This window comes from Ovis canadensis, chromosome 10, assembly GCF_042477335.2.
Source record: "Ovis canadensis isolate MfBH-ARS-UI-01 breed Bighorn chromosome 10, ARS-UI_OviCan_v2, whole genome shotgun sequence".
In the NCBI taxonomy this organism is placed as follows: Eukaryota; Metazoa; Chordata; class Mammalia; order Artiodactyla; family Bovidae; genus Ovis; species Ovis canadensis.
The window spans coordinates 89,460,332-89,473,737 of NC_091254.1; the positions used below are offsets into that span (position 1 = coordinate 89,460,332).

The 13,406-nt window shown below is 48.3% G+C and overlaps 1 protein-coding gene across 2 annotated transcripts in view; it reads left to right on the top strand.

Moving 5' to 3' along the window:
* The first annotated feature begins 7,384 nt into the window (after positions 1-7,384).
* UBAC2 (UBA domain containing 2) overlaps positions 7,385-13,406 on the top strand; it is a 170,834-nt gene continuing 164,812 nt past the window's right edge. Inside the window, exon 1 of one of the 2 annotated variants that reach the window (XM_069601942.1) lies at positions 7,385-7,663. In XM_069601942.1, coding sequence (XP_069458043.1) covers positions 7,633-7,663 — 31 coding nt within the window. In that variant the 5' untranslated portion in view covers positions 7,385-7,632. The remainder of the gene's footprint in view (positions 7,664-13,406) is intronic. The other variant, XM_069601941.1, reaches the window with a different exon arrangement.

The following is a 13,406-nucleotide window of genomic DNA, read 5'->3' on the forward strand; positions in this document are numbered from 1 at the left end:
TTCTGGCTGCATCCTCACATGGCAGAGAGAGGTCACACTCTCCGATGTCTTCTTACAGGGACACCAGCTCTACCCTATGACCTAATTACCTCCCAGAACCTGCACATCCAAACCCCATCACACTGGGGATTAACGCTTCAACATAGGAACTTGGCAGAGGGACGAAAACATTCAATCCAGAGCCATGGCAATCTGCTTTACTCAATGTCTACCGATTTAAATGCTAATCTCATTTAAAAAAAAATACCTTCATGGTAACTGCAGATGTGTCTGACCACATGTCTGGGTTCTGTGGGCTAGCCAAGTTGACACATGAAATTCACCATCACAGAAGGGGGTCAGTGAAGGACAACCGTAAGGGTGGGAAGTCTGGGGGCACAAGGCATGTGCTCGAGACAGACACTGACCTCAGGAAAAGCTGAAGCCCACCCGACGTAGAGCTGGGGGCGGAGCACCCAGCATTGTTCATTCACGTCATTCAATAAATAAATATGGATATTGAAGATTTACTGTGTCAATCACTGTGCCAAGGTGATAAAAAGATTAAAGACAGGCCCTGCTCGCAGTGGAGGAGGCGAGACAGGCAATCACCGGTGAGTGCATTAGTGCCTACTCACTTTCACAGAGGAATTCCACTCTCAAGGGGATGGAATCCAGCCACCCTCACAGAGCAGGGGACTAGAAGCTCTCAAATTCCTCTTACCCTACGTCAGAACTGGTCCTACTGACGGGACCACAGGTTCAAATGCAGAGGGAGGTCAAGGCGAGCCAAGGCTGTGGGAAGAGTGGGTGCCAGGTGAACAGGTGATGAAGCCAGGTGAGTGAAAGAATGGTATTTTCTCCTTGATGCTGGTCAGATCAGAAAACAACAGCCTTGGGACTTCCCTGGTGGTCCAGTGGTCAAGACTCCACGCTTCCACTACAGGAGGCAAGGGTTTGATCCCTGGTCAGGGAAATTTCACTTGCTGTGTGGTACGGCCAAAAAAAGAAAGAAAGAAAACAACAGCCTTAACTCACGGCAGATTTGGTGAGCATCACGGGAAGAAATATTTTACCAGTGAAGTTTTGGGTTCATGATCTTGTCATCAGACATATGACATATGAGAGCAGACATATTGTCACCTTTGGGACTAAGGCATTGCTAGAAAGAGCATGGTGAGCTTGGCCCTGTGGTTGCTGGGGAGAAGTCAAATGTCAGCTTTTATGTAAGTGGAAATTAAGAGGAAAGGGGTAACAGGTGAATAGCAGACAGAATAAGAAATTTTAAAATACGAATTAAAGAGAAAACGAGTGCTGCCTGGAAATGCCATAAAAAAAGCACACAACCTAGTCGACTTAAAACAACAGAAATGTATTGTCTCACACTTCTGGGGGCTGTGCTCTCCTGAAACCTAGAGGGAAGAATCCTCCCTTGCTTTTTCCGTTTTCTGGGGTTCTCTCAGAAATATTAGGTGTTCCCTGGCTTAGAGATACAGGCACTTCAATCTCTGCCTCTGTGGTCACGTGGCGTTGTCCCTGTGTCTGTCTGGGACATCTTCTCATGAGGACATCAATCATGTTCCACTTTGGTCCCACTTGACTCCATTACGACATCATCTTAACTAATTATACCTGCAATTACTCTTTTTGCAAATAAGAGCAAACCCTCAGATACTGGGGTTAGGAATTCAACAGACATTTTTTTTGTGGGGGAGGGGTGGTGACACAATTCAACTCAAAACAGGGAGAGAACTAAAGATGTAGGTAAAGAGAGTCCTGAATTTAGTTTTCCATAATAAAAATAGAAAAGATAAAGTCAATAAGCAAAGTAAAGTGACATAGGACGGTCAGTCTTTAATACTTGTTTGTTTTCCAGCTTATTTCCTAAAATTTAGGAAATATTTCCATCTGTTCTTTTTTTCCTCTTTAAACCAGCTGCTATGGTAATGATACTCCTAAGTATGCATATCTCTATGGTATTTCTATAGATTTACAATAATAAATATTACTAGTAATGGAAATAAGAGTGATAAGGTGTTTCCTGCACAAAATCATTATGATTATCTCCACTTGGGAAAAGAATTACAAAACTAAACGAATATGTGTTCTGGCTGCACCATGAAACATGCAGAATCTTAGTTCCCTGACCAGGGCTCGAACCTGCGCCCTCTCAACCTCTGCAGTAGAAGCACAGAATCTTAAACAATGGACTGCCAGGGAAGATCGTAAAAGAATATATCTTGTTTTAGGACATTATGTTGAACATACCAAATCAACATGCTATCACTGGTCAGCATGACCTGGCCATGAGATGCACAACAAAATTAAACATCTGAGCCAATAATGACCCTCACATCTCTGAGTAAGCCAGTGAGAGACAAGCTCCCACTTCCGTTGATACAACCCCGGGGGATGTAGATCTCGGTCGTTAGTCTGGCCCAGATGGACAGGAGGCGACTGGGCAGATTCCTAAGAGGACATATTGTGGGCAGGGCATGAGATTATGAAGTTTGGCATGTCTGTCCTGTTTTGATGATGCCCTGAGATCCAGCCTGCACCCTGACAAGGATCCAGGACAGCTAACATCATGGGCCAGGATAAGTCATGTGGTATGAATCCTCAGCCATCTCCATCAAGGGGAGGAGAATGCTGGCCCAGTAAAAACGTCCTGCCCTGTGGCCTGCGGTAAGAGGATAAGGGGAATTGATCATTTGGCCTCAATACCTTCTTTCCATTTTTGGCAGATGCTGCTATTGTCCCAACCATAGCCTCTTTGCCCATGTTGAAGGTCACCTAGATCTCCAAGGGACAATTGTAAACGTACCTGTGTTTCTCTGCCCGAGGGCTTTCTCTGCGCGCAAGAGCAAGGCTGAAAGCACAGTGGGGTGTTACAACCCTCAGGAGCAACCCTTATCCAATGAGAAAGGGAGTTGGTATGGAAATAGCTCGGCTTCCTTGCCTGCTGGTGAGATAGTTGTGAGATGCGTTCTGCTCAGGCTCTTAGAAGGTCTCTAGTAGGACTCACTTCCAAGTGCTCACAGCTGTAACCCACTCATTATTGACCACTCTCTTCCCCTCACTTCCCTAGGTCCTTACCATGCTTCCTAGAGTCACCTCTCAAATGGAGGGGTGGGATTTGCACCGAAATTATCTCAAGGTTGGCTTTCGGGAGAACATGAACTAACAGCACTACATCCAATAGCCTCTTTGAATGAGGAATATTCAATTTGTTTAAACAACAAGGACAGGCTAGGAAATGAAGGTGCGGTGTTGACAACCCTGCAATGGGAGGTTAGGTGTCCATTCTACTTGTATTACTCCTCCTGTACTATGAGCAAGACCTCGTCCACTTGATCAAAAATACCCTCAGAAGGGAAGGGAAGGGACAGAATATCCTATTTGTGAACAATATAATTTACAAATATTCTAACCAACAGTTAGTGTTATGGAATATGTATGGCTATATTAACAAAGAGCTTCTATGTCTCCTTTTATGTCATATACCTAAAAACAAGCCACAAGAAAATGTCTTTTACACCTGATATGTAATTTTGAAGATGCCGTAAGACTGCGTGGTCTTTATTCACATTAGGCCATCCAGAACCCAACTGTACATGCTAAGTCGCTTCAGTCATGTCCAACTCTTTGCGACTGGACTGTAGCCCGCCAGGCTCCTCCTTCCATGGGATTCTCCAGGCAAGAATATTGGAGTGGGTTGACATTTCCTCCTCCAGGGGATCTTCCTGGCCAAGGGATCGAACCTGCATCTCTTACATCTCCTGCATTGGCAGGTGGGTTCTTTACCACTAGTGCCACATGGGAAGCCCACTCAATTAGTCTGTCAAATGTATGCATGGCATATACAATATGGTTTAATGGCTCTCAATTCTAGGAGATCCAATTCTCCCTTTTATAACAAATATTCTGTAATTCTAATACCCTAAATGAAACTCAGGAAAATATGCTATGCATAATTTTAATAATCAATATAACACCATTATTTTTATGCAATGAAACAAAGGAAAGAAATGTGTGAGAAATTAATACATATTTTGATCTGTGGGTGTCTGGACATGACTATACTAGGAGACAAGCTTCCCTCGTGGCTCAGTGGTTAAATAATCCACCTGCAATGCAGGAGACGAGGGTTTGATCCCTGGGTTGGGAAGATCCCCTGGAGAAGTAAATGGCAACCCACTTCAGTATTCTTGCCTGAGAAATCCCATGGATAGAGGAGCCTGGTGGGCTACAGTCCATGGGGACCCAAAAAAGTCCTACATGACTGATTAAACAGCAACAACTCTAGCATCCCCCCATAAATAGAAGAGAAGTCAGAAGATCAGAAGTGATGCCACACAGGAGGTATGGAAAAATGAATGCACAGCAGAAAGATAACTAACGGAGGTTGAGAACATGTGGTACCAGCAGACCAGGTTATGTTTGTGACATGGGAAAGACAAGGAACCTTCGCTTGGCCTCCCAGAAAGAGCATATGGTCAGAGTGAAGATGAGGACATTCGACTGTCTCACAATCAGGCTCCATATGAGTTGCTTTAAAATACTTCCCTATGCATTGAGTGGTAGTGATGAAGTTTGACAGAAAACTGATTTCCCGTTCTGACACCCCACCACATGTTAGGGCATATGATCCATCTCTAGAACTCAGATTCTGGAGACTACAGCCTTTGCTATGTGACAGAAAACAGAGAAGAGAGGAAGAAAGGAAAGAAGGAAGGGAGGGAGGGAGACAGAGAAAAAGAGGGAGAGGAAGAAAGGAAGGGAAAAAGAAAGAAAATTTAAAAAAAAACTATAGAGTAATGAGGTGGACTTCTAAATTGGGTACTGGAGGAAGACTGGGGGATGCAAATCAACCCATCACTTCTGTTTAAAAAAAAAAAACCCACCCTCTGATTTCCATATGTAATTTTCTCAGCACAGCCTTCTTACCACTGTGCTGCACAAACAGGAAAGCCAGAGGTGGGTTGGTACTGTCATGTCCGTACCCTAACCTGAGCTTTAACACCTGAGGTCACCCTTCCCAACCACAGCCCTTGCTCTGCCACCAGAGCCTCTGCCCACTCACACTGGGGTGGAAGTGCTGGGGAACTGCACTGCTGGGTGGGGGGGGGGGTACCCCTGAGTGACTGACAGGAGTCAGCGGATAAATACCCCAGCTCCCTCCCCTTCTGAAGCCAGGCTCAGCTGCCTACAGTGCTGATTCGTTTGATGATTCATCTCTATTGGCTTCCATCCTTTCCTTCCCATTCTCTTTTTCAAAAAAGAGTGGTCCTTTTTTTGGACTGCTGCTGCTAAGTCGCGTCCGACTCTGTGCGACCCCACAGATGGCAGCCCACCAGGCTCCCCTGACCCTGGGATTCTCCAGGCAAGAATACTGGAGTGGGTTGCCATTTCCTTCTCCAATGCATGAAAGTGAAAAGTGAAAGTGAAGTTGCTCAGTCCTGTCTGAATCTTCAAGACCCCATGGACTGCAGCCCACCAGGCTCCTCCGTCCATAGGAGTTTCCAGGCAAGAGTACTGACTACTGCCAGACAAACTTGAAACTGAATTTGAAACTTTGGCTCAGAGTTTGCTTTTGGAAACCCAAACTAAAACAGGCGCAGCACAGGTGGTTCAGACAGTAAAGAATCTGTCTGCAATGCAGGAGATGTGGGTTCAATCCCTGGGTTGGGAAGATCCCCTGGAGAAGGAAATGGCTACCCATTCCAGTATTCTTGACTGGAGAATTCCGTGGACAGAAGAGCCTGGGGGGCTACAGTCCGTGGGGTCGCAAAGAGTTGGACACAACCGAGCAACTTCAGACCAGAAACTAGAGATGGTACTAATCTGAAGTATTTTAAAATTTTTGATTGATCAAATTTAAAGATGTTCAAAAGAAACCTCAAATGTTCTGTTACACTTTGTTGCTTTTGCCAGAATTATTTCACTGTACTGAAATAATACTCTTCACCTAAATATGCTGTTGGAAATAACTATAATAAATAATGTAGTTCCCTTGTTGTTTAGTCACTAAGTCGTGTCTCTTTCCAACTCAATGGAGTGCAGCATGCCAGGCTTCCCTGTCCTTCACCATCTCCTGGAGTTTGCTCAAACTCATGTCCATTGTTCACTTACAAAGGCTTTCTCTCTCCTTGCTATTCTTTGGAACTTTGCATTCAGACGGGTATATCCTTCCTTTTCATGGACATGAGTTTGAGTAAACTCTGGGAAAAATAGTGGACATGGAACCCTGGCCTGCAGCAGTCCATGGGGTCAGAAAGAATCAGACAGGACTGAGCGACTCAATAAAAACATGTCCATTAAGTCGGTGATGCCATCCAAACAACTCATCCTCTGTCGTCCCCTTCTCCTCCTGCCTTCAATCTTTCCCAGTGTCAGGGTCTTCTCCAATGAGTCGGTTCTTCGCATCAGGTGTCCAAAGCCTGCCCATATGTGTTCTTTAAGATCTGTGTGCATGCTTGCTCACGCAGTCGTGTCCGACTCTGCGAGCCCATGAACTGTAGCCCGCCAGGTTCCTCTGTCCATGGAATCCTCCAGGCAAGAAAACTTGAGTTCCCATGCCCTCCTCCAGGGGATCTTCCCTGACCCAGGAATCCAACCCGGGTCTCCCAGTTTGCGGGCGGATTCTTTACCAGACGAGCTATCAGGGATGTCCTCTTTAACGACCGCATAACATTAAAGTTTTCAAGCTCAACCTCCCTTTAAAAGAAAAGTAAATTTGCTATACTAAGGAGTAAAAATTTCGCAAGGGGGAAAAATTTTTTTTAATGGCAAGCGTCCGTTTAAGGACTCCATGACAGAAGTCTAGGGAGCCGGTTCGCTCCGCCACAGACTCACCGCGCCTGGTGACACGACACGGGCCACCACGGCGGGGAGGGCTTGAGGGTCCAGGGACCACGGCACTCAGCGCTTTTTGTGGGGATTTCGCCAAAGACCGACACGGGAAAAGGTGGAGGGGACAGCTGGACCGCCCTGCTCCCCGCGACAAGGACGGCCTTCCAGCTCCGGGTCCTCTTCCATCCGAGAAGCTGCCTCTTCAGCACTCGGCCGGACACCGGAACGCGAGGCGGTCGTGTCAACAGTCAGCCGGGGAGCCGGCTCCGCGACGGCCCAGAAAGGCCTGAGCACGCGCGGGACGCGCCTGGCGCCCCGTCACGGGGGAGAGGGGTTAGAGGTCGAGAGGAAATGTCCCCCGCGCCGGCATTCCGGAGGCATTTGTTGCTTTGGTGACTCCACGGGGCGAGGGGCGGCGCTAATGTACTAGGGCGGTCTCCCCAGTTACACCCACTCCTCCCACGCGCCATCCCCACTCCTTTCCCAAGGCTCCCGCGGCCGTCGGAAAAACCCGAAGAGGCGGACCCCTTTCACTTCCGACGCACTTCCCTTTCGCGGCAGGAAGTAGGTGAGGCGGGGGCGCGGGCTGGGGGAAAAAAAAAAACACAACACAAAAACGGACGAGCCGCGCATGCGTTGTTCTCTCGAGGCCTCCGGTGTGGAGTCGGGTTGCCGGATTCGTCGCTCCGCCCGGAGTGCGCCTGCGCGGTCGCAGGGTTTTCTCCACACGGCCCCCCCCTTTCAGTCTCCGCTTCCCCTCCCCCTGTCCCCCGCGGGGGCTTTGAGTCCGGCGCCGGGACCATGTTCACCAGCACCGGCTCCAGTGGGCTTTGTGAGTACCGGCCGCCGCCATCCTGGTTGTGTCCCCCTAGACGGCACCCTTGGGTACCTCCTTGAGGAGGCTGGGGGCGGCAGGGACTCGGGGGTTGCAGGAGGTTTTGTGTGTGGTGGCGGGGATCGATCTTCCATCCCCGTTGCCAGAAACTTGGCAGTTCCTGCCCCGTGGGGGCCAGCGGCCACCGCCCCCGTCTCAGCCCCAGCTCCCCCCGCCCGCTACCCCCTGTGAGCCCCAGGTTCGGTGCCCAGGTGCTCCCGGGGCTGCCGCCAGGTGGGCTGGGCAGTTAGGCTCCGGCTGGGTTGCCTGGTGTTCGGGCCCGGGTTCATGCCCTCAGCGGAGAAACCGGAGGCCGTCCGGGTGGAGGCGATATTGGAAGCCTACTCCCTTCCCAGTCACCTTGCTCCATTCATTTTAGGCTACCGAGGGACCCAAACTGGCTTCCCTCAGATGCAGATTTCAAACCTCTGCGTCAGAACCTGACCCCTTAGTTTTACTTAAATTTTTTTTTTCCTCCTCAGCCTCCCTTAGGAGTATTTAGATAAACAAAAACTGATTAAAAGTACTTGAAAGGGGAAGGAAATGGAAGGGCCGTTGCTGCTGGATGTTGTTATATTTTAGTGGAGCATCAGCTGTGGGGTGTCAACAGATAGAGGGTAGAGAAATATATAGAGCCTTTTAAACAGCTTTCTTTTTCTCACTGAAATGGCCTAATTGACTCAAGGAAATGGCAACCCAGTCCAGTATTCTTGCCTGGAGAATCCCATGGATGGAGGAGCCTGGTGGGCTACAGTCCATGGGGTTGCAAAGAGTTGGACAGGACTGAGCAACTTAACTTTCACTTTAACTTTCAGGGTGGACTGTATGTCAGCTGAACAGCATTGAGGTTAGGCATTGACAGAGCAACAGCGAACTGTTTGAATAGCTACAGTTTTTGCAATTGCTTGTCACTGTTCATGCTTCCTTATCTCCAAACGTGTGAAGTTAATCTTACCGAGTACAGAGGCAGTTGACATTTCCAAATGTTCATGGTCTGTTGTGAAAGTTAGGAATCTTTTTAAGAACACAGATCGCATTATTGACCAGAGGATTTTTGCAGAAGTTAACACCTGTGGTCAGCACTTTGTTACATAAGTGAATATGAATATGTCTCTGGTCAGTAAACGTTCTGTAACAAAAGATGTATTGAGATACCTGGTCAGTAAATTGATATCTTATTCTGGGAGTAAGTTAGTATCAGGGTGACAGGCATAAGTATAAATCTTCCTCACTTCTCAGCTTCTCAGGTTTTGAAGTGGGCTTAGTATTTATGATTTCCCTTGTTTCATGATTTGATTTATAGCATTTTTCAAGCACTGGCCTCAGAGTACCTTAACAGCTACTAGGTAGTTAATCTTCCTCAGAGTACCCTTTGGATAGAGAACATCACGACTGTTGAAACTGATAGTTGAGAAGGTGGTGTGTTTTTCCTGTGATCCTACTATGAGCCATACACTGCTGAATAGGAAATTAGTGGTTGTTATTGTTCAGTCATGTCCGACTGTGGGACCCACTAGATTGCAGCACCCCAGGCCTCCCTGCCCTTCACTCTCTCATGGAGTTTGCCCAAATTCATGTCCATTCATGCCATCCAACCATCTCATCTTTTGTCGTCCCCTTCTCCTCCTGCCCTCAGTCTTTCCCAGCATGAGGGTCTTTTCCAGTGAGTTGACTCTGTATCAGGTGGCCAAAGTGTTGGAGCTTCAGCTTCAGCATCCGTCCTTCCAATGAATATTCAGGGTTGATTTCTTTTAGGATGGACTGGTTTGATCTCTTTGCAGTCCAAGGAACTCTCAAGAGTCTTCTCCAGCACCACAATCAATGGTAGAATTCTTCAGTATTATTTCTTTTGTCATTTTGAGCTATCCTTCCTTGCTAATCAAAAAACATTAAAAAATTAAAAGAGCAAGCAAAATCTGTTACTGGTTACTATTGCTTTGTTAGCCATTATGTTGCCAAAGTATATTCAAATTTGATGTAAGGTGACTCTGGGGAAGGTAAGACATGATTACTTGTGGCACATGGTTGATAAGTATTGATTTCTAGGAGCCAAACTGCAGCCCAGGGAGAGGCCTAGGCCCGAGGCTCTTCCTTAGCTGTCTTGCCTTGTCTCTGAAATAAATGTATCTGAAGCATAAAAATGGGTGGAATGGCCATTCCTCAGAAGTCCATGTCTTATATGCTCCTTTAGCGAACATTTTGAGCAACTCTTACGGGTTGGTTTCTGGGGATGTGACAACTCTTGCTGGGTTCTGGGGGCTTGACATTGGACAAGTCTTTGTCCCAGTGTTTGCAGAGCTTACAGTGTTGTTTAGGCACCATTTTTTCCCCCGGACTGGTCTTTTGGCAAGTCTAGGCAGAAACATTTTCCTTGCTCTGAAGTTTTTCTTTGCAGGGCTCCCCACTGCAAGGGAAGTGATTTCCTTTAGATAAGTCGTGTGCCCTTTGGTAAATGAGAGTTCTGATCCTAAGTGTCCTGAGGATGAATGTTTGCCTAACCCTGCCCAAGAGGTGTTTTTTAAGGGAAAAATCCTGGCTCTTTCCTACCACCTGCATATTTCCCACCTCTGTGACTAGTAGATGATGGTGTTTTCATGTTACACTTGCTTTCATCTCTCTCTCATTTATTTATTTATTCTGCAAGTGTCTGTTGACTACGTACATAAGCCACATACGGTTTGTGTACAGAGGATAAAGTGGTACACAGGATGAAGCAGGCCAGCATCCAATAAGTATGTTACCATGTGATTGCACATAGTGGTAAGTGGTGTGAGGAAAATTCGAGGGTAGTGGCGTAGACTGTAGTTATAGAGGACTATAGCAGGATGCCAGAAGAATGCCAAGAATGCTGCTTTAGCTGTTAGGGTCAGAGAAGACGTTCAGGAAGGGGACCGAAATGGTGTGAAGGAGCCAACAGGTGAGTTTTTGTTGAACAGTGTGCATCTCGCAGAAGGGGAGACGCAAGTGTAGAGACTCTCAAGCAGGCACAGCAGGGCGTTTTCCAGGTGTTGAAGAAAGCTGGTGCTGCCAGGGCCATGACTCAAGCAAAAGGCATTTGCAACCATGTCTTTGAAACTGTACTGCTGTCGGGTAATTCAGTCAGTTCAGTCGCTCAGTTGTGTCCAACTCTTTGCGACCCCATGAATCGCAGCATGCCAGGCCTCCTTATCCATCACCAACTCGTGGAGTTCACTCAGACTCACGTCCATCGAGTCCGTGATGCCATCCAGGCATCTCATCCTCTGTCGTCCCCTTCTCCTCCTGCCCCCAATCTCTCCCAGCATCAGAGTCTTTTCCAATGAGTCAGCTCTTCGCATGAGGATAAACGTGTGTAGGACTCTTGTTCATGCCTCATTTTAGATCTTGCTTAGGGATGACAACATGTTGAGTAATAGATGTATTATTTCTTACATTTATTAGTAAGCATTCCCATGACTTACTTCACAGTGTACTCACTCTGACCGTGGATTCAAGCAATACTCATTGCATGTCTGATGTATTCCAATTGCAGGTCCCACCCTTAAGGAGTTCAGTGTCTAATGGGAGAAGAGTTGACAAAAAGCAATGAGACGATGTCTGTACTGGGTGCTGCAGGTTTCTGGCAGGGGTTGGGCTCGGGAGGGGAGAGGCGCTGTTAAGACTTACATCTTGGGGAGATGCTTCAGGTGACTTTTGTGGCCTGAGCACGAGCTGCTCAGGCATGCGAGTAGGGAGAGGGCCTCTGTGAGGGACGGAGCCTGGGCAGGGCCTGGCAGAGAGGCCGGAGGTGATGAGTTAGGGAATTGCTGATTCCGGCGGAGGGGAGCACTTTCTGCACAGAGGTGTGTGCAGTGACGTCATTCAGAGGCCAGTGAGTCGAGGGCTGGGGATGGAACCTGAAGAGGAGACTTGGCCAGCTGCCCCTCCCAAGGAACGCAGACAGGAGCGGATGGTAGAGCCGAGTTCAGGAAGCAGGAGAAGGTGAAGCTCTGAAGCTCTGGTTGGGGAGGCTTCACGCTGCAGTGGGCGGCAAGATGGAAGCTTCCCCTTGGGGATGCGAGCAGGGTTTTCCATACGCTGCCTGTATCCTGGCTGCGAAAGCGGCCACAGAGCTTTCAGATTCCTGGTCCCATCCCCAGAGAGTCATATTCAGAAGAGCCAATGTGATCATTAGAGATCTGAATTTTTAAAACCAGGGGGAAGATTCTGAGGGATGGATTTAAAGGCAATAGCCTGGCCAGCAGGAGGGGCCCAGAGTCCAGCAGGAGAGGCTGATGGCCTCAGGGCCCCCACTGGTGGGAGCAGTGGGGATAGACGGAGGGGAGAAGGAGGATTCTAAAAATGTGTAGGCAGGTAGGCTGTGTCAGTAGAGCTCAAGAGATCAGGAGAGAGAAAGGAGTTGAAGGTGACTGGGTAGACACGCTCCTGTTCACGGAGGCAGGGAGTGTAGAAATGGAGGGCTCAGTTGGGGGGAAGACATGTAGTGTCTGAGGGCCTGGGAAGTCCAGTCGGAGATAACCCAAGGGCCATCTGCAGAGAGGGAGCTGGCCTGGACACGGGCCATTACGGGATTGTGCCCTGGATGTGAATGACGACACCGGGAGCAGCAAGTAGAGCTGGAAGGCTGAGGACGAAACTTACAGTTCAGTTCAGTTCAGTCGCTCGGTCGCGTCCGACTCTTTGCAACCCCGTGAATTGCAGCACACCAGGCCTCCCTGTCCATCACCAACTCCCGGAGTTCATTCAGACTCACGTCCGTCGAGTTAGTGATGCCATCTAGCCATCTCATCCTCTGTCCTCTTTTCCTGCCCCCAATCCCTCCCAGCATCAGAGTCTTTTCCAGTGAGTCAATTCTTTGCATGACGTGGCCAGAGTACTGGAGTTTCAGCTTTAGCATCATTCCTTCCAAAGAACACCCAAGGCTGATCTCCTTCAGAATGGACTGGTTGGATCTCCTTGCAGTCCAAGGGACTCTCAGGAGTCTTCTCCAACACCACAGTTCAAAAGCATCAATTCTTCGGCGCTTAGCCTTCTTCACAGTCCAACTGTCACATCCATACATGACCACTGGAAAAACCATAGCCTTGACTAGATGGACCTTTGTTGGCAAAGTAAAACTTTTGGCAGTTCTGGTCCAGTGTTGAAGGTGCGGTGGAGACAGGAGACAGCAGACTAGGCAGACATGGGTGTTTCTCTAGGAGAAAACCGTCCTCATCCGACCTAGTTTGATTTGCCTGCTTTCTTTGTAAACAAACTCCTGCAGCTTCTTCCCACTCTCTCACGGTGACTCTGATGGCCAGACTTCCCATCTCCTTGTCTCCAGTTTACAGCCCATTTCTGGCATCTTCCACTTCTAGTCTGGAGACCATGGTTGATTCCCCGAATTGCATTCCCATCGAGACCCTTGGCGACCTGGGATCCCTGTCCTGCTCTCTGACCTGGCAAAGCCCCAGCCCTCGACCTAGTGTGTGGTGTCCACGCGAGCTGAGTCCTTGGCACGGCTGCTCAGTTACATTTCTTGGATTCCGTTGTCTCATCATCCAGACTGTTCCCATGCTTACTCCATCCCAGATATAAGGGCCATGGGTGTTGGCACCCATGGCCATGCCTGGGCACATCCTCTCACTAACTTGTTTGTATCCATTCTTTTGCAGGTGTTAGAGGAGACGTGCTAATGTTGATGATACTCGAGCTGATTTTGGAGGGACAATTAAGGGTTTGT